Raw genomic sequence first — 21,363 nt, forward strand, 5'->3', positions numbered from 1 at the left:
CTTTTTATCCCTTCCCTTTTCACCTATTCCCCCAACCCATCTGGCTGACATCAAACCATTCTCCGTATCTAGGATTCTGTTTTGCTTGTTTGATTTTTAGATTCAATTGTTGATACATATGCATTTGTTGACATTTTATTGTTCATAGTTTTGATCTTCTTTTTCTTAAATAACTCACTTTTAACATTTCATATAATAATGGCTTGGTGATGATGAACTCCTTTAGCTTTTTCTTGTCTGGGAAGCTCTATATCTGCCCTTGGATTCAAAATGATAGCTTTCCTGGGTAGAGTAATCTTGTTTATAGGTCCTTGTTTTTCATCACTTCGAATATTCCTTGCCAATCCCTTCTAGTCTGCAAAGTTTCTTTTGAGAAATTAGCTGACAGTTTTATGGGAACTCCCTTGTAGAGTACTACTTGCTATTCTGTTGCTGCTTTTCAGATTCTCTCTTTATCTTTAACCTTTGGCATTTTGATTATGATGTGTCTTAGTGTGAGCTCTTTGCATACATCTAGTGTGGGATTCTCAGTGCTTCCTGGACTTGTATTTCTATTTCCTTCACGAAATCAGGAAAGTTTTCTGTCAATCTTTCAAACAGATTTTCAAATTCTTGCTTTTTCTCTTCTGGCACCCCTATGATGCAAATGTTGGTACACCTAATGTTTTCCCAGAGGTTCCTTATCCTCATTTTGTTGCTGCTGTTGTTTTTTCTTTTAGGATTCTTTTCATTCTTGCTTTTCTGGTTGGTTGTTTTTGCTTCCTTAGGTTCCAAATCATTGATTTGATTCTTGGCTTCATCTACTCTACTGTTGATTCGCTGTAAATTATTCTTTATTATAATTAATGTATCCTTTCTCTTTTTTTTTTCTTTTTTTGTATATTTTAGATTATGCTATTACAGTTGTCCCAATTTTTTTCCCATTTCCCCCCTGCCCAGTACCTCCTTCCCTTCAGCAATCCCTCACCTCTTAGTTCATGTCCATGTGTCACACATATAAGTTCTTTGGCTTCTCCATTTACTATTCTTAACACCCCCTGTCTATTTTGTACCTACCATTTATACTTCTTAACCCTGCACCTTTTCTCCCATTCTCCTCCTTCCTCCTCCCCTTCCCCACTGATAACCCTCCAAATAATCTCCTTAGCTCTGGTTCTGGTTCTGTTCTGGTTGTTTGCTTAGTTTGTTTTTTAAATGTATTTGTTGATAGTTGTGAGTTTGTTGTCACTTTATTGTTCATAGTTTTGATCTTCTTTCTCTTAAATGTGTCCCTTTAACATTCCACGTGATAAGGGCTTGGTGATGATGAATTCCTTTAGCTTTACCTTGTCTGAGAAGCACTTTCTCTGCCCTTCCATTCTAAATAATAGTTTTGTTGGAGAGTAATCTTGGTTATAGGTCCTTGCTTTTCATCACTTTGAATACTTCTTGCCAGTCCCTTCTTGCCTGCAGTTTCTTTTGAGAAATCAGCTTATAATCTTATAGGCACCCCTTGTAGGTAACTCTCTGCTTTTCTCGTGTTGCTTTTAAGATTCTCTCTATATCTTTAACCTTCGGCATTTTAATTATGATGTGTCTTGGTGTGGTCCTCTTTGGGTCTAGCTTCTTTGGGACTCTCTGTGCTTCCTGGAATTGTATGTCTATTTCCTTTGCCAAACTAGGGCATTTTTCTTTCATTATTTCTTCAAACAAGTTTTCAATTTCTTGCTCTTCCTCTTCCCCTTCAGGCACTCCTATGATTCGAATGTTGGTATGTTTAAAGTTGTCCCAGAGGTTCCTAAGCCTCTCATCATTTTTTTTTCAATTCTTGTTTCTTCATTCTGTACTGGTTGAATGTTTATTTCTTCCTTATGTTCCAAATTGTTGATTCGAACCCCGGCTTCCTTCCCTTCACTGTTGGTTTCATGTGGATTTTTCTTCATTTCACTTAGTATAGTCTTCACCTCTTCCCTTTTGTGTTTGCCGTACTCGGTCATTTCTGTGAGCATCATTATAACTAGTGTTTTGAACTCTTCATCTGTTAGGTTGGCTGTCTCCTCATTGCTCCCTCTGGAGCCTTGATCTGCTCCCTCTTTTGGGCCATACTTCCCTGTCTCAACTTGACAGCCTTCCTGTGTTTGCCCCTGTGTATTAGATAGTTTTTGTACCTTTTACTTTGCAAGGGGTGAAGCCTTAGGTGTTCATCAGTGCTGGGCAACAGTTTCACAGCCTTGTGGCGCCATATGTGGGGGAGGAGTCAGAGAGGGAACAATGCCATTTGCTCAGCACTCGCCTCTTTTCCAGTCACTTCACGTGCTTCCTGTGTGCAACTGGTGCCCCATGAGCTGTTGCCCTCTTGATGGTTCCCAGAGTGCATTATAGGACTGTAGGGGCCCTCTAAATGGAGTTTCCTGAGACACTAGCAGTTTCTTCCACTGCCCCAGCCCCCACTGGTTTTCACAGCCAGAAGCAATGAGGCTTTATTTTCCCAGCACTGGACCCATGAGCTACAGTTGTACCTGGGACTGGCATTGCTCTCCTGGTGTCCCTCCTGGCTTTTGTAATGTGTGACTGCTCGTTCTGCCAGCTGGCTGCATGCACTGCCTTGGTACCACCACCACGCTGTGTCTTCTCCACCCTGGCTCCTCGTCTGTGCCCCTCCTGCCTATCTGGATGACTATTACTTCTTTATATCTTTGTTTGTTGGACCTCCATGCAGTTCAATTTTCTGGTAGTTCTGGTTGTTTTCTGTTTTGAGGTAAATGTAATTCTTATGGTTGTGCAAGGAAGCAAAATATGTGTACCTATGCCTCCATCTTGGCTGGAAGTCTCTTTTTTTATATGTTGTTTCTGACTGGATTTTTTTTATGCTGTTGAAGTACTCACTAAGTTCCTTGAGCATCCTTATAACCAGAGTTTTGAACTCTGTATCTGATAGACTGCTTGTGTCCATTTTTTTAGTTCTTTTTCTGGAGTTATTTTCTGTTCTTTCATTTGGGCCATGTTTCTTTTATCTCCTCATTTTCACAGCCAAGCTGTGTTTGTTTCTATGTATTAGGTAGAGCTATGACTCTGTGTCTTGGTAGCATGGCCTAATGTAGTAGGTGTCCTATTGGGTCCAGTGGCACAGCCTCCCCTATCACCCAAGCTGGATACTTGAGGTGCGCCCTTCATGTGCATTGAGTACACCCTTCTCTTATAGTTGAGCCTTGATTGCTATTGGCAGGTCAATGGAAAGTATTTAACCAGGCCAATCAGCTGCAAGGACTGGCTATGACCACTAACCACCAATCTCTGCCCTCCCTGGAGGATCAGCTGTGCAGGGAACACACTCCACAGAGCAGAACTTACTTCAGCAGGGCTCTGCTGCCTGCTTGTGTTCTGTCTGGGGCCACTTAGCAAGGAATGGGTGCTTGCTGAGGCCAGCTGCTGTTCATTTGAGAGAATTTAGGAAGATCAGCAGCATGTGCCAAAACAAGTCATTCATATGGAAAAGCTACTGTTAACCATTTGGGTGGTCCTATAGTAAGTTTGGTGGGTGGAGTCTCAGGGAATCACCAGGGTGAGGCAAACAGTGTGAACCAGGTTAACAGAGTCTGAGATATGGTGCCTGCTGCACTCTGTGATGGGAGGGGAGGGCCCAGAAGAGGAGCCATGGCCTCTGCAAGCAGTTCTGTCTTGGAGGAAGCTGTCCCTCAGCTCTCACTCTGGTGCCAGACACTTCAATTTCCCCCCATATGACGCTGGTACCTTTCAAGCTGCTTCCCTGGTGCTGGATTCAGTGGGAGTGAGTCTCAGTTAAGTCTGTGTGCAGGACCTTTATGAAGAACTGGCTGGAAATCCAACAGTTTCTTCCACTGAATCTCCACTGGTTTTTACAGTCAGAAGCCATGGGGACTTACCTTCCCAGCACAGGGACCCTGGGCTAGGGGGCCTAGTGTGGAGCCAGGACGCCTCATTCCCGAGATATCCCTCCTGCTTTTTATCTGCTACATGTGGGTGTGGGACCAGCCCATTCCACATCTCCACATCTTCCCTCCTACCAGACTGGATGTATGTGGTTTCTTTTAATTCTGTGGTGGCAGGACTTCCATTCAACTTGTTGTCTGCTAGTTCTGAGTGATGGTTGTTCTATGGTTTAATCGTAATTTTTATGTGGTTGTGTGAGGAGGTGAGCTGTGTTTACCTAGGCCACCATCTTGGAGGTACCTGAATGGGGCCAGAACACAGAATGGTATCTGTCACACTATACTCAAAGGTGTGGGCTTAAAGCCAGGAAGGAGAAGGGGAAAAAAAGGATGTCAACCAACTTCTATTGATCCACATGGCCCTAAGAAATCTTGTCCTTGCACACGGAACCACCTATGGGAAACTTCTTAAGTGGCATGGGGAAAATTTCCCCCATGTCTGGTAAGTGGCACCATCAGCTTCTATATCACTCATCAGACCTCCCAGCACCGCGTCTTGGGCAGAGCCTCACAGTCCCCACCCCATCTTGCCAAGCTGGTTCTTCTCAGGGTCTGCTCTGACCAGACTGGATTAAATGGAGGGGCTGGCCACAAGCCCTAAGCCAGAGCAGCCATGGCAACAGTCCCACCAGTGCAACCCACAGGCACAGCCAGTGTCCCATTGGTTGATTCTTATATGTGCCCTGACTGGGGGTTGAACCCGCAAACTCGGTGCATCAGGATAATGCTCCAACCAACTGAGCCACCAAGCCAGGGTGGGTAGAGTTCACTCTTTTTAATTAGGATTTAGATGCACTTAGTGATGGATCTTACCTCTTTCAGGTTTGAATTAGTCATTGTTTGGAGGGTACAAATAGATGAAGAAGGGAAGGTTTTGCCGAAGCTGGATCTTCTCACTAAAGTGCCACAGCAAGGTATGGAAGGGTCCCATGTGGGTGTTCTGGTGACTTCTTAATGTGCCCAACACAGATACCTACTTACTTCATCTAGTTTTACATGGCAAGTATCAAAAATTGAAAATCTCATTATTGTACTTTTTACGTTAGTTTTTAAAATACTTTTTTCAATAATCACTCAAAAAGCACATGCAGGGTGATCGCTCCCCCAAGGCTTTCCTGGGCTGAGTGCACAGAGGGATGTTCTGTCTCTCTGCCTCTAGCATTCAGTAAGTGCTGCATTCATAGCCATTACACAGGTTGGCCAATTAGGGAGGAGAGAAGGGTCTTGATGAAGTTTCTTACCCTGTTTTTTTTCTTTACAGCCCTGGAGTTGGACAAGAAGGGAGTAATAGAAACTGCTCCTCTCAGCTTCCGAACGCTGCTGGGTGTGCTAGGCATTGAAGTGGCTCTAGAAAGCCTAATAAGATTGCTTTGCACAGAAAAAAACTACTAGTTCCCAAACAATAACACCTCGGAGTCAGATGCTATACCAGAAGGCATGTGATTTTATTGACTTATAAATATTTGCCCTTTTCCACTTAGAAACAGTACCCTTAGAACACGTCTGTGCAGTTATGACAAATTATATATAAACTGCCAGGACATGAAAAAATAAATACAGCTACTTAAATACAAACACTGATCTGCTGGGACCAGCTGTGCACCCCTCCCTTACCTAGTGTGAGGGCAGAGGCAGCTGCCCACCACCTGGGGCTCTTGCAGCCTCATTGCTTAGACATTCCCCAGATACCCTGGGGGAGGTGCACCAACCCCCTTACCTCCCTGCTCTGGAAGGCAGCACTTGGAGGCATTTACAGGGCCTCTCAGAAGTCCTCTGACATTCACTCTTCTTGGTCATCCACAAAAAAGGGGACCATGAGCTTAAAAAATGCAGTAAGACAGTAAAGAATTCATTGTCCCTTCCTATGGCACCTTAGTACCCATCCCTCCACACAGAAGAAACTGGGTTTTCATTTAAATCCCCGAGTCTAAGTGCTACACTGACCTTAGTCACCCATTTAAAATGTTAGAACTGGTAAAAGCATTGTTTTAATTGAATGAACACCATAGAGAAGAAGAGGCTATAATGGAGTGAACAGAGCAAAGGGTTGGACCAACACCTCCTAGCAGGGGTGGTTCATCTATAGCCTCTTCCCCCAAGTTTCAGACTGCCCAGTCCAGCCAGGACAGGTTGCCAGGAGGCTACCCAGCTCACCTCCTCAGGGGGCTGGGATTCCTGAGCTCCATGCACACGGTGATGCCAAGCAAGACTATGTGTCATGATCATGTCTCCCCACCCCTTCCCCTGTCCCAGGCAGCAATAAGGAAAAACCTCCAGCCAAAATAACACTGATAGCTGCTGCCCTCCCCACACTCTGTGACTTGCATGAGAACACAGCTCCACTCATGTTCCCGCAGTCAGACTCTCCAAAGCCTCCAGAACCCAATACAATGATGTAGACGAGACACGTATGTCATCTGAGTATCTTTTTAACCCTCTTAGTATAGAAGTAAGAAGTAAATGTTAGGAAAGAATTAAAGAATAAGTTCTAGAAAAACTGGCTTAATTCAAACAAGTGTAATTCTCAAGTAATCACAAAATGTCCCCCTTAAAAATTTACAATCAGCAAAATATTCTTATTTTCATGTAGCATTTTCATATAATTCATATAATTCCATGGTTTTACTAATATATCATATTACAATAAGCCTTCATTAATCTCTCAAAGTGATGATATAAATAATAAATCTGTACAACCTACCATATAATAAAAAACGGAAGCCAAGATTCCCAATAGTTTTCATGCCAGCCAGGTACACTTTTGGTAAACCCAACAAGAACCCTTCTGGTGGCAGCCAGGAGTCACCCATCATGCAAAGCAGAACCTTGGGCAGTCCTGACAAGGTGTTTGGCAGCACACCCCTTGAGGCTGCAAACAGCACACATCTCAGTGAAACCAGAGGGAAAAACAGGTACAGGGAGGAGGGAAACTCAAGACTGTCTCTGGCAGAACTGGCTGAGGTTCCCCAAACACCCCAAAATGCCATGAACACAGAGCTGGGAGGAACAGAGCTGCCCCAGGCTCAGCAGCTCAGTGTTGCAGTTCTGCTTCCAGCTTCCACAGCAGCAACTTCAGGTGAGAAAGAACACCTTGTCTCCCCTAAAGTTAAAGACAAAATTATTCAGAAAAGAAAAAAATGAAAATCAATGCTCACATGAGTGGTGTTTGCCCTGACCTGAGTCCCACGGTCCCTGCTGATCCTGCACAGAGTGGTGAAGGTAGCACCTCCACAGGAACCCTGAGTTCACACTGCTCAGAACTGACATCTGCACCAACCCATCACTCTGCAGCAGGGAACCACTAAACCTAAGATGACACATGGCTTGCATTAAAAAGTGACCAAGAAACTCAGTTGGGAATGTTCCAGTAGTATCCCTGTTTTCTTAAAAGTCCAAATTGTAAGGTATATATGACAATTCAAGTTTTCTATGTTAGGAGTCTTGTAGAAGATCCAAATCTTCCAAAATAAGGCTTTTTGCATTAGAGATTAGACATGACCCTTCGGTGGAAAGGAAAAAGCTGTCCAGAGGGGCCTGCTGGGACACAGAATGTCACAGGTCTCACATCTGATATTCCTTGTCCTGGAAGATTTTTCTTCCATTCTGTGTCTCCCAGAAGCAGTCCTACCTGAACAGTGGTTAAAAAGCAAAAACATTCATAGCCAAAATCACCCAACACAAAAGAGCTCTATCATTCAACCTTCACATTCTATGTTCAAGTTTCAATAACGCCACAGGAAAAAAGTTAGACTTTATGGAGAACTAACGTACAATCTTCACTGTCCTTGAACCTAGGTGACATCACGGTGGCATCTTTGGCATGTACAGTCTTTGAGTAGTAGTTGACTATCTTGCCATCCAGTTTGTACTGATGAGGGATGCTCTCGTAGGGTTTAAGGTCGAGGTCCAGTACAGACACAGAGAAGGCAAACCTGGATCTTGATGAAGGGACAATGGGCCTTTGATCGGAGCTGAAAGATAAAAAAATACAAAAAACCAAAAACAATTTTAGCCTTCCCAAATCCTCTCATCCTAGCTCACAAGTAATGCCCACTCTACATCTATGTGCATCCAATCTCTGTCTATCAGCTGGGTGCACAAGTATTTAAAACTTCTGCCAGATAGGCACCTGCTCTGAAACCTGCCACCACACCAGGTGAGAGAGGGTTAAAGTGCAGAAAAGATGAAAAATCAATTATGTTGGATGCTTATGACATTCCTCATATCCTAGTAGTAAAGGTGTATGCTGGAAAAGTACTGCATTATAGGCCAAATATTACAAAACCTAAAGAAAAGTAGAAAGTTGATCTGGCCATTCAACAGCCAAATGGATAAAACGTCGAGAACAAACTTCTCATATATACCTCCCCCATGTCTGGTTTCATGGTTTATTAAATTGCATCTGCAGTGTTTTGTATTTTGTTTCTTAGGGCTTAGTTGTGTAGTTTTTCTGAATATCAGAAGAATCATATGCTTATAACAACTTATGAACAATTACTTGTACTTAAAAACAGACTAATTCTGAAATCTGTGCTCAATACACAGTCTGGGTCCAGGTGACTGGTCACATGCATTGGATGAGTTCAGCGTGGCTCAAGGGAAATAGTCAGGAGTCCTCGTTTCCCCCTGCTTAACTGTTTAGAAATCATTAGGAGAAAAAAAAAAAAAAGTCAAACAAACAAAACAACAATTTCAGCAGAACCTGCCTGGGAGAGGGAAGGCAGTGGACATGTTCCTGTCCTGATGACTCCAATCAAGGCCTAGACCCTGACTTGGAGACCTGCTCCAAAATATGGCTGACTGGGAGAACCAGGGCTAGGCTGCTGGGCTTCTGGCAACTCCCTCATGAAAAGAAGTGAATACTTTTGCAAATTAAGGTCTTGCTTTGAAGTCTCCCCTTAGGGCCTAACACCCAAGCTTAGCTAAGCTGGGTTTAGGACAGTCCATGTCTCTGGCCCTCGAGAGGACTACACGTTTTAAAGGATACCCCAATTTCTCACTTCAGCACCACCACCCAACAAGACAATGTGAATCCATCATACAGCAGCTGATAGGAGCATGGCCAGAGGGCCATCCCCTATGAAAAGTCTGACTGTCAACCAGAAGCTCCCATGAGCCCAGGGTATGGCCCCTGACACCTAAACACTGCCACCCTGGGGCTGAGACTGGTGCCCACGTGTTTCAGAACTTTGTGGACTCATGCCCTGGCTCCTATCCCAACATGTCAGTTTTCATTGCGGATATCGGGGCCCCAGGCCCTGGCCCCTCACACTTCTGTATCCCAACTGCATCCTTGCTTCAGGCAGGGTGGTAGATTATAACATCTGTGTGGTTTTCTCATCAAACATCAATAGTTTAATCCAGCAAATGGATTCCTCATATCTAAGCACTGGGGGCATTTGGGAGGGGGGTGAGGATAACAGGAGTTTTCAACTAAATAGAACCACCTTTTTTCTGTACTTCAGTTATACCCTATAAATGAAATGTCGCTCCACGTTTCCTATCAGAAAATGGATTGTTCTATGCCTGCTAAGGAGCAGGACTCTTGGAAATGTTTAGTTCAAAAGCAGAAAAATGGGTGGCTGGCAGCCAGTGACAAGTTCACCTTGACACAGGAACATTTGTCAGAAAAATTCAGAACATTCTGCAAATACTGTGTGTGGGGTTTTACACCCTGAAGGTAAATGCTGCCTATTTAGTAGGAGAAGATTATCACGTTCATCCCGGATTCCTAGAAAAAGATGGATAACAATATGGTGCCTAGGGAGAGACACTGCAAATAGGCAGCAGAACAACGCACGCGTTGTTTTAAAGGCTTCAAAATGACTGAAGGTGGGCATTTCAGGGCCTGGTGGGAAGCAGAACAGACCCATGGGAACCTACAGTTTCTCAGGCCTCAGAGCCTTGACGGGAGCTTGGTGCTTTCTTTGAAAGAAAGGAATTTGCACCACACTATCCAAACTGCTTCTAAGTCCTTAAGGTATTTTCTTAGAAAATAATGGTAATCTTCAATTTAAAAGAACAATCTTTTAAAGTTCTCCATAAATATCTTTTTGACTGAATAACAACCTTCTAGAGAACAAAAATTAGTAAGCAGCATGATACCAGGCAGGTCTTGGAGATCAGCCTCTGAATAAATGTGATCCCACCTGGGGCTCTCTAAATATGGGGAAACCAACTTGTCAATCTACAAAATCCTGTTAGACCAAAGACATGCGATGCGATGGTGGGCAGCTCACCATTCATCCTGCAGACAAGGGGAGAGTGCGATCATGATGGAGCAGTCCTTTGCAGTCATGGCAACCCGGTACTGCTGAACCTGTGGAGGAAGGAGAGGTCAGCCCTAGGCACCATGTCACCACACACACACACTGCCTCCCAGCAAGATCTGGGAGCCAGTCACAGAACCTGGGGGTAGGGGAGGAAGCTGTTAAGTCTTAAGGTTCCTCAGAGGCCAGCTGCCCCCTGGCTTCTCACTGCAAGCAGTGTGCGGACCCTGATTCCAAACCCTGGGATTTCTCTTCAGCAGCGCAGCCGCAGTCCGCCTTAGCAGAAAAAGCAGGAGGTTGCCCCAGTTACTGCCGTGCTGGCCATACTGACTGGGTAGAGCGAACCCCACTCCAAACCTCAAGATGGTGGCACACAGACATCTACTGAGGTCTGTTTAAAGCAGTGGTCCCCAACCTTTTAGGCACCAAAGACCAGTTTCATGGAGGAAAATTTTCCCTGGACAGGGCAGGGGGAGGGGGAGACAGGAGACAGAGCTCTAGAGGTAAAGCAAGCAAAGCATCATCCATCTGCCTGCCCACCTTGCCCGCCTCCCTGCCACTCACCTCCTGCTATGTGGCCTGGTTCCTAATACGTGGCCCAAGGGGTTGGGAACCCCTCTTGTATCACACCCCAGAATGTCATGCAGCCACCTAGAATGATGCTACAGATAGCAGAGTCACCAAGCTGTCTGTGTTCAGTTACTTCATCCCCATAAGACCCCAAAGGCAGGCATTGCTGGTGTCCTAGCTTATGGGTAAGGAAACAGACACAGAACCAGTTATCCGTCTGCATCCTGGGCAGTATCAGGGCTTGGCTTGAGCGCAGAGGTCTTGGCTCTGAAGTTTGTGCTCTTACACCTGGGCTGCAAGCACGTGTAAATGCACACACTGGCCTGGAGTGACTTCCACCAGGGCTGCTAACTCAAGCAACATACAGCATAGTTTGCAGGATTTTATTTGTAAAGCTGTATGTGTGCTCACATGTGTGTTACAGACACAGAGAGATCCTAAAAGATGGTCACCTCTGTATGGAATCTGGGACATTCTTTCCCCTTCTTTGAACTTTCCTGTATCATTTGAATTTTTTTAGATTGAATAGCTCTCACTTTTATAAAAATAAACTAGTTACAGTAAAGAAAGTGGGCCTTATGCTTTGTCACTGGCCTCAACATTTGTGTGATGACAGATCATAACCTGTCTCCCTAACCCTAACCCTTAATCATTCCCCTCTATGTCACTCAGTCAGGAGGACCCATCATGAGAAAATATCCAAGCTTTACTTTCCCCAAGACAGGACTTGTATGTGAAGGAGTGGGAAGAACCCCAAGTGCAAGTTATCTCAGGCCTACTGACTGCTATTTTTCAGGTGTGAAAAAACCTTTCCAAGTAGAAGGAAAAAGAAGCTCCTCTCCTTATACTGTTTAAGAAATCAGTTTACAAAATACATAAAAAATGCAGTCCGAAGAATTACTCAGAGATAAATATAAAACCAAAGTATAATATATTTATTATGTACTAATCTACAAGACATAAAACCCAGAAGCTATAAAAGACGATTTGAATACCTAAAAATTAAAATCTTTCATATGACATAGTCATAAGTGAATGTAAGAGACCTGTGAAAGAATGAGAGCAAATAATTTGCAACATTTAAGAGATGATCAACATCAAGAATAAAGTGTTAAATTAATATGGAAAAAATACCCAAAAAAGATATGGACCAAATAAACTGACAAAAGAAAAAGTAGCCAATAAACATATGAAAAGTTGCTCAGCCTTATTTTAATCAAGGACATGCAAATTATACAGTGAAATACTTTCACTCATCAGATGGATGGAACTATAAATATATGTATATACCAGACACAGAATGAAAGGGTGAGACTTACACCTCAAGTGATGCTGGACTGTGTACGGGCCAACCCAACACTGAGGTCAACTAGAAAAAGCTGGACACAATATCGAAAACATCTGCGTGAACGCAGAGTTTAACGAGACCAGGGAGAATTGCTGGACCAGTGGGAAGACTGGGGTTTTTTTGCCTAGGAAGGGGGGTGGGGTGGGCGCACAATTTTGGAATGTTGGCCAAGAGGCACTTTTAATCAGCCTCCAGGGCTATGGAAACAGTAACCATAATGAACCTCCTCTTTGGTTTAGTAACCAAAATGCTACATCTGACGACCTGGTAAGCCAGAAGTTGACAGGCTCTGCAGCATTGATTCAAAGAATTCAGTCACCAAAACTTGATTAATATGACCCTAGCCTGCCAATGCTTCTTAGGTCCTTGGCCAAAGCAAACTTAAAAGTCTCTCTGGAAGAAGATAACATCTAAGGTTTCAAATTATTTCTCAAATAATTGTACAAACGGAATTTCTCACACAGAACCAAAAAAAAAATCCAAGCGCAAAACATGATGACCCGAATGAAAAAACAAACACGACAGCAGAAAGAGACACACATGGATTCCAGCTACTGGAAGTACCAGACACACATGCTGTTCTGCTCAAAAAATGAGACAAATGGAGAACTCCAAAGATGACCTGGAGACTATAAAAATGAACTGTTTGGAAATTCCAGAACTAAAAACTATAAAAATCAGTATTAAGGATTCAATAGGTAATTGGTTGTTATAGAACAGTCATGTAAAATAGAGCAGAGGGAATACAAGGTATAGTCAATAATATTCTAATAACTATGTATGGTGTCAGATGGGTGCAAGATTTATCAGGATGATTACTAGTAAGTTATGTAATGTCTAATCACTGGGGTGTACACCTGAAACTAATAATGTATGTCAGCTGCAATTGAAAAAAAATTTTTTTAATGATTTTTTAAAAAGAATTCAACAGGTAATTTTAACAGCAGATTAGAAAAAAACTGAAGAGACTCGCTAAACTGGAAATGTGTATATATATTTACACATATATCCACAATGAAGCATGAAAATAAACAGCTAGAAAATATTGAGGAAAGGGCTTGAGACAGAGATAAGGAAATGTGTTTAATACACATGTAATTGGAAGAAAAGAAGGGATGGTAGAGATAAGATTTGAAAAAGTTAAGGCCAAAAATATTCCAAACTGAGAAAAGAAATCAGGCCACAGGCTCAAGAATGACTTAATACATGTCACCAAACAAGAACTAAGAGTGAATAACCTACACTAAGGGAATATGAAATGGTATCCTTCATCAGAGAAACCAAAAATGACCCCAGATATAAACTCTGAAATGCAGGGCAGAATGAAGGGCAATGCAAGAGAAAATAACGTGGATAAATGGACACTGATGGTATAAAGCATACATAGCAAGAATAGCAATGTAAGTCAGGAGTAATAGTAAAATGTATTCTAAGAACTTTGCATTGTTTAAGAAGAGAGTAAAGGAACTAAACAATATTAAACTTTAATAAGTCAACTGTGTGCTGCAATTGCTAGAATAAACACTAGAAGACTCATTAACTTCGAAGCAAACAGAACAGGGAAATGGAATGATTTTTTGAAAAATCAACCCCAAAGACAGTAAGAGACAAGAGAAAAAGAAACCTAAAATAGGAGGGAAAAATTAAAAGGTTTAAACCCAAGAATACACTATTCCCTCACTTATCGCGGGTATTACATTCTACACACACACACACACACACACACACACACACCCTCGATAGGTGAAAATCCGTGAATTAGGTACCATACATTTATTTTAGTGTTTATATATATTTTAAGGCTTTATAAATCCTTCCCACATACTTATAAACCGTTCCCCGCAATACAGTGAAGCTGCAATAAGTGAACCACAATATAGAGGGACTACTGTAAGTCCAATTAAACGATAAAGACATAATATCAGAATGGACAGAAAACCAAACCATATCATAAATACAAAGACAGAAAGACTAGAACTAAAAGGACAAAAAATACACAGGTGTAAGTTTTAACCAAAAGAATCTAGAGAAGTTAAGGTTAAAAAGTATTACCAGATGTAGATACTGAAAATGACAAATGACACTTGAAAATGAAAAATGCAGTTTACCAGGAAGATGTAACAATTCTAAATGTAAAGCACCAAACAATATAGCCTGAAAATAAATAAAAAACAAAAAAAAATCCAAATTGTTATGTAAAGTTTCAAAACATCCTTCTTATGGAACAGGCAGACTGTAAAATCAGTAAGGTTATACACGATCTGAATAACAATTAATTTGACCTAATGGGCAAACATAAAACACTGCATCCAGCAATATAAGAAGATGACTTCTTTGCAAGTACACACAGAAGCATTTTTCAAAAAAAAAAAAAAAAATGAATAAAGCAACTCACAACAAATTTTAAAGTATAAAAAGCCAGTCTCAACAAATTTCAAAGGACCATATAGAGTATATTCTCTAACTATAATGCAATTTTGCTAATAATCAATATGAAAAGATAATTAGAATCCCCACATTTGGTAATTATTTCTCTTCTAAAATACTTGGGTCAAAGTAGAATCTTGATCCCAATCAGTATATTTTTATTGAACGACATTGAAAATACAGCTTGTGGAATGTAGCTAAAGCCACATTTACAGGAGAATACAGGGGTAGGCAAAAGTAGGCTTACAGTTGTGTGTATACAAAACAGACTTTATTCTTGTATTATTTAATTATTGTATTATTTTCCATATGAACTATAGACCTACTTTTGTCCACCCCTGTATATAGCTTTAAATAGGTATTTTAGAAAAAAAGGCAGCCAAAACTTAATTAGGTGTTTCTGATCAAGAAGTTATAGAAAGAACAAATCATCCAAAGAAATTTTTAAAAAGGAAATAATCAAGACCAGAAACTAATGAAATGGAAAATCATACAGTGTGGAAGGATCAAAAATTAATTTTTACAAAACTGATAAACTTTGTGGGATGTATTGAGAAGACAAATACCATGCATCAGGAATAAAAGGGCATTTTTCAGATGTTATAAAATATTAAGATAAGAGAAAATTACCAAAAAAAAACCCAAAATTTGAAAATTTTGAAGATTTCTAAAAAATACAACTTACCAAAACTGACAAAAGAAAAGAGAAAATGTGAAATTGAAATTAGAATTGAAAATCTTCCTACAAAGACAACAGTGGGCCCAGATGGTTTTACCTGTGATTCTACAAAATACTGAAGGAAAAAAATAATATAAGTTTTACCTCACCTCTTCCAGAGAAAAGAAAATCAGACGCTACTAAAATATTTTATGACAAGCATAATCCTTGATCTCAAGATGTAACAAAAACATTACAAAAGCTATCACTCACAAGCATACATGAAAACTCCTAGCAAAATATTAGCAAAGCAAATATCATAATATAGAAAATAAATACATCACTACAGATTGTACAAACATCACATTAATAGAAACTAAGGGAAAAGTCATGTAATCATATCAATGAGAAAAAAAAGGCATTAATAAAATTGAATATCCAGTTACCATTAAAAAAAATTTAAAAACCTCTTAACAAATCAGGCCCTGGCTGGTGTGGCTCAGTTAGTTGGAGCATTGTCCCATAAACCCAAAGGTCTTAGGTTCAATTTCTGGTCAGGGCACATATGCAAGTTGCAGGGTCAATTCCCTGTCACAGCGCATACAAGAAGGAAACCAATCGATGTTTCTCTCTCACATCGATGTCTGTCTCTGTCTCTCTAAAGAATAGTGAAAAAATGTCCTTAGGTGAGAATTAAAAATAAATAAATAAAAAAGGAATAGAAAAGAACTTCCTTAATCTGATAATGGTTATTTAAAAAAAATAAAATGAAATCCCAACAAACCTAAGCAAGCAGTGCAGTTAAGCAAAAGAAAATACATAAAAATTGGATAGAAAAAAATCAAAATCAGAGACAATATGATTGTATATAATGAAAACCCAAAAAAGTTATAAACTGTTAGAATAAGTAAGTTTAGCAAGGTTGACAGATAAAAAGTCAAAACAGAAAAATCAAATACAAACCACAATAAACACTAAAAATATTTTAAGATACCATTTATACCTAAAGCTATACAATATCTGAGAATAAATCTAATAAAACGTAAGACCTCTCGAAAGACAATCATAACTTTTCTTTTCAGATTTTAAATAACACCAAAACAAATGCTCATGGTGAAAGACTCAATATGGTATAGATATCAACTCTTACGCATTATTTTAGTATCAAACCAATATAAATCCCGTTTTGTTGTGCTTTTTCCTTGTGGAACTGAACAAGTTGATTCTAACATTTATGTAAACAAGCAAAACATCAAGAAGGTTAGGCATTTATTAATGGAGAGACATTCCTGAAGAAGGTAAAATTTATTCTCCTGGATATCAAGACTTATTATGATTCTATAGTGACCATGACAATTCCTATGATTCTGGGACAATTCCATATGACAATAAAATAAAACCCTTCTTCATGCTGTACCAAAAATCAATTGCAGATGGATACCCACCAAATATGAGACAAAACAATAAGGTTTATGTAACACCTATAGGTCTTTAAGGTAAATACAAGGTAGAGATAGACTTATAAAGAAAAAAAGATGTAAATTAAACTACCTTAAAGTTATAAACTTCCCTTTTCAAATAATATTTATTTCCCAATTACAGTTGACATACAGTATATTAGTTTAAATTGTACAACATAGTAATATTACATATAACTTACAAAGTGATCACCCCAATAAGTCTAGCACCCATCTGACACCACACATGATTATTACAATACTGTTGACTATATTCCCTATGCTGTACTTTTTATGCCCATGACTATATTGTAACTACCAATTTGTAATTCTTAATTCCATTCCCTTTTAATCCATTCCCCAACCACTCTCCCATCTGGCAATCATCAAAATGTTCTGTACCTGTAAACTCAATTGTTTTGTTTGTTCATTTATTTTGTTTTTTAGATTCCACTTATAAAATGAAATTGTATGGTATTTGTCTTTCTGTCTTATTTCACTTGGGTAATATACTCTAGAACCATCCATATTGTTGCAGATGGCAAGATTTCACACTTTTTAATGTCTGAATAATATTCCATTGTATATACATACCACATCTTCTTTATCCATTCATCTCTTGATGGTTGTACCCATATCTTGGCTATTGTAAATAATGCTGCAATGAACATAGGGATGCATATCTTTTTCAATTAGTGTTTTGAGTTTCTTTGAATAAATACCCAGAGGTAGAATTGCTGGGTCCTTCTTTGTCTTTTTATAGCCTTTGGTTCTCATGTCTCTCCTGTCTCTGTGTCTTGCCCTCTCCCCCTCACCTCTCCTTCCCCTCTCCCTCTCTCCCCCTCTCTCTAAAATCATTAAGACACATATCCTTGGATGAGCATTTTTTTAAAAATCAGTTTTGTTTGATATGAGTATTGCTACCCCGAGCTCGCTCTTCTGTTTTTATTTCCATAAGATATATATTTCCCTATCTTTAATTCTATGTGTATCTTTCTATCTGAATGGGTCTTTTATAGACAGCATATGTATGGGTCTTGTTTCCTTCTCCATTCAGCCACCCGGTGTCTTCTGAATGAAGCATTTACTCTATTTACCTTTAAAGTAATTACTGATACTTTATTGATATGACCTAATTATTTTTTTATCTTTTTTCTTCTTCCCTTTAAAATTTCTTGTAATATTGGTTTTGTGGTGATGAACTCCTTTCCTTGCTTTTCATCACTCTGAATTCTTCACGTCAATCCCTTATGGCCTGAAATGTTTATGTTCAGAAATCAGCTGACAGTGTTATGGGAGCTCCCTTGTAGGAAACTAACAGCTTTTCTCTTGCTGCTTTTAAGATTCTGTGTCTTTAACTGTTATTATTTTAATTATGTGTCTTGGTGTGGGCTTCTTTGGGTTCATCTTGTTTGGGACTCTGCACTTCCTGAACTTGTGTGTCCTTTACTTTCACCAGGTTAGGGAAGTTTCCAGTCATTATTTCTTCAAATAGGTTCCAATCCCTTTGTTCTCTCCTCCTCTGGTACCCCATGATGTGTATATTGTTACACTTGATGCTGTCCCAAAGCCCCTTTAAACTATCCTCATTTTTAAAAAATTCTTTTATCATTTTGCTGTTCCGATTGGGTATTTTACACTACCTTGTATTCCAAACTGCTGATTCAGTCCTCTGCTCCATCTAATCTACTGTTGATTCCCTCTAATATACTCTTCATTTCAGTTATTGTTGTCTTCATCTTTGACTGGTTCTTTTTATGTTTTCTATTTCCATTTTTATGTTTCCTATCTCTTAGTTGAAGTTCTCACTGAGTTCACCTACTCTTCCCTTAAGTTCATTGAGCATCCTTCTAATCAGTGTTTTGAACTCTGCATCTTGTATACTGCTTGCCTCCATTTCGTTAAGTTCTTTTACTGGAGATTTGTCCTGTTCTTTTATTTGGGACTTGTTTCTTTGTCTCATTATGACTGCATTTCTGTTTCTTTCAATGTATTAGGTTGATCTGCTATCTCTCCAGGTCTTGATAAGAGTGGCATTGTATGGTAGGTGGCACAGTCTCCCTGGTCACCTGAGCCAGGTGCTCCAGGTGTCCCTTGTGTGGGTTGTGCGTATCAACCTGTTGGTAGTTCAACTTTGACTACTGTTAAGACATCAATAGGATGAATTAACCTTCAGGTTGATTGACTATGAGGACTGTAGTGGAGGAGTTATTGTGCTGTGGCTGACACCACAGAGCAAGATTCACTTTAGCGGGAATCTAGTGCCTGCCAAGTCCACCCCTTGGGTGTGTCATTTGTGGAGGTGGTTGGGTGATGCCCTGGTATGGGCTGAAGCTGAGCACTGGTGGTGCTGGTTCTGGGGCCTCTTGGGAGAGGCTCTGGTGCAGGCCAAGGTCAGCTGTGCTCTGCCTGCAGCCACCTGGTATGAGCTACAAAGTGATCTGCTGGTGATTGCTGCTTGTGCTGGGCTTGGGGGCACCTGGGAGAGGCTAAGCTATGAATGGAGGCTGGCTGCCAATAGTGTCAGACTTGGGACCACTTAGCAAGAGGCATGGAGCACACCGAGGCCAGATCCTGCTTCTCTTGGGTTTATGAACCTTTGAGAGATTTTAAGGAATTCCACAGTGAGAGCCTAGATCAGGCTGTATGTATGGCAAAGCCACTGGAAGCAACTTGTGTGGGACTACAAATCGGATGGGGTGGGGGTCTCAAAGAATCACAAAGGTTGGGTGAACACAGTGTTAGCCAGGTTGATGGAGACTCAAATGTGGCACCTGCCTACTGCCTCTGTGGAGGGAGGGCTCAAGAAAGGAACAATGGCCTCTCCCAGTACTTCTGTCTGGGAGAAAGCTGCCCCTCCAGCCCTTGCCCTAATGCCAGACAATTCAGTTCATCCGGGTATGTCCCTGGTGCTTTTCAAGTCTCTGCCCCAGCACAAGGGCTCCAAGTGTATGAGTGTTAGCAAGTAAATCTAAGCACAAGCCCTTTTAAAATAAACTCCTGGGACTCCAGAAGTCCTCCCTCTCACCAGGACAGAATCCCCATTGGTTTTCACAGCCAGATGTTTGGTGACTCCTCTTTCCAGCACGGGTGGTTTGGGCCAGGGAGCCCAGTGTACGGGTGGGACTCCTCTCTACTCAGGGGGGACCTCTGCAGATGAAATATCCTTCCTGTTTCTTAACCACCACACCACCACACGTGGGTGTGGGACATGTCCGTTCTGCATCTCCCCCGCTCCTACCTGTCTGGATATGACTTCTTCTGTATATCCTTAGTTATAACTATAGGATTTGTGTTCAGCTAGCTTTCAGGCAGTTCTGAATGATGGTTGTTCTGTAGTTTAGTTGTTATTTTGATGTGGTCATGGGAGGAGTTGAGGACAATGTTTACCTACCCTGCCATCTTGCCCAGAAGTCTCAACCTCCCTTCTTAAGAGGATTCCATTAAGACAGTAAAACAGCAAGCTGCAGAGTGAAAGAAGTTATCTGCAGCACGTACATCTGACAATGGACTTCTTTCCAGGATACATAAAGAACTCCAAATCAATAAGAAAACATTGAACAACCCTAGAAACTGGTCATGAGATACTTCACAAAAAAAAGAAAATACAAATGGCCATTAAACATTGAAAAGGTACTTAATCTCATTCTCATAACAAGCCACCAGTACACATTCATCAGAATGGTTGAAATGAAAAAGACCCACAATCAAGTGACAGAGAGGGTATGGAGCAACAGGAACTACACTGGCCTATTGCAGGGGATAGAAACAGTAAACCTGCTTTGCAATATCTGCTAAAGCTAAGTACGTTCATACCTCTGGCCTAGAAATTCCACTACTAGGAATATATCCAAGAGATGTGTGCACATGTACACCAAGAGATCTATATAAGAATGTTTACAGAAGCTTTAGTCATAGGAGCAAAAAACGAGGAACAACCCAAATGTCTATCAACAGTAGACTAGATCACTATAAAGCAATGCAAATACAGAAATGCATATAACATGAGTGAATATCATAGTGTCATATGCAGCTAAAAAAAAAAAAAAAAGACATAAGAGCTATATACATGCTTCCATATATGAAGTTCAAAAACAGAACCAACTAGACTATCAGATACAAGTCAATACAAATAACTGGGGAAAAAGAAGAGGAATAGCTGGACAGGAAGCCAACAGGGATTATGGCTGGCTGTCAGCATTTTGGATTGGGACCTAACTGACAGATCCACAGGGATTACTTCGTGACAAATCGTTTGGCTGTACCTTTTTTTCTGTGCACTTTTCTGTGTATGCTATATTTCACAATACAAATGGGTAATAAAACAAAACCTTAAAAACTCAAAATAAAAAGTTTAAATACTAGTAATATCTAGCGTTTTTGACAGCCTGGGGAAAACAAGGACCCTCAATTTTGGCAAGAAGGAATGTAAATTGGCAAAATCTTTTTGGGAGGACAATATGACAGAATCTATCAAAAATAAACCTAGAGATTTTATTTCTAAGAATCTATCTTACAGATATGCTTATGTATACAAGGGTTTAATTACAAAAATGTGAATATCAACATTAACTTTAACAGTAACAAATTAATACATCCAAAGAAGTGACATTAATATGACAATACTAAAGAGAAAAATATAAATCCACAAACTAAAAAAGCGCAACACACTAAGCAAGATTAATAA

General features: G+C 40.5%; 2 protein-coding genes across 3 annotated transcripts in view; one reads left to right on the forward strand and one right to left on the reverse strand.

Annotated features, from left to right (window-relative positions):
* Positions 1 to 7,579, forward strand: part of CENPP (centromere protein P) — a 384,243-nt gene extending 376,664 nt beyond the window's left edge. The window contains exons 7-8 of the mRNA XM_090273944.1: positions 4,770 to 4,861; positions 5,209 to 7,579. Coding sequence (XP_090130070.1) covers positions 4,770 to 4,861; positions 5,209 to 5,339 — 223 coding nt within the window. The 3' untranslated portion in view covers positions 5,340 to 7,579. The remainder of the gene's footprint in view (positions 1 to 4,769; positions 4,862 to 5,208) is intronic.
* Positions 6,450 to 21,363, reverse strand: part of IPPK (inositol-pentakisphosphate 2-kinase) — a 56,536-nt gene continuing 41,622 nt past the window's right edge. The window contains exons 12-14 of one of the 2 annotated variants that reach the window (XM_090273938.1): positions 10,187 to 10,266; positions 7,719 to 7,918; positions 6,450 to 7,047 (exon numbers count right to left, since the gene is read on the reverse strand). In XM_090273938.1, the coding sequence (XP_090130064.1) occupies positions 6,971 to 7,047; positions 7,719 to 7,918; positions 10,187 to 10,266 (357 nt within the window). In that variant the 3' untranslated portion in view covers positions 6,450 to 6,970. Of the gene's footprint in view, positions 7,048 to 7,587; positions 7,919 to 10,186; positions 10,267 to 21,363 lie in introns of those variants that run through there. The other variant, XM_090273939.1, reaches the window with a different exon arrangement.

The sequence above is a fragment of the Furipterus horrens genome, unplaced genomic scaffold, assembly GCF_987537825.1.
Source record: "Furipterus horrens unplaced genomic scaffold, mFurHor1.1.pri manual_scaffold_4, whole genome shotgun sequence".
Classification (NCBI taxonomy): Eukaryota; Metazoa; Chordata; class Mammalia; order Chiroptera; family Furipteridae; genus Furipterus; species Furipterus horrens.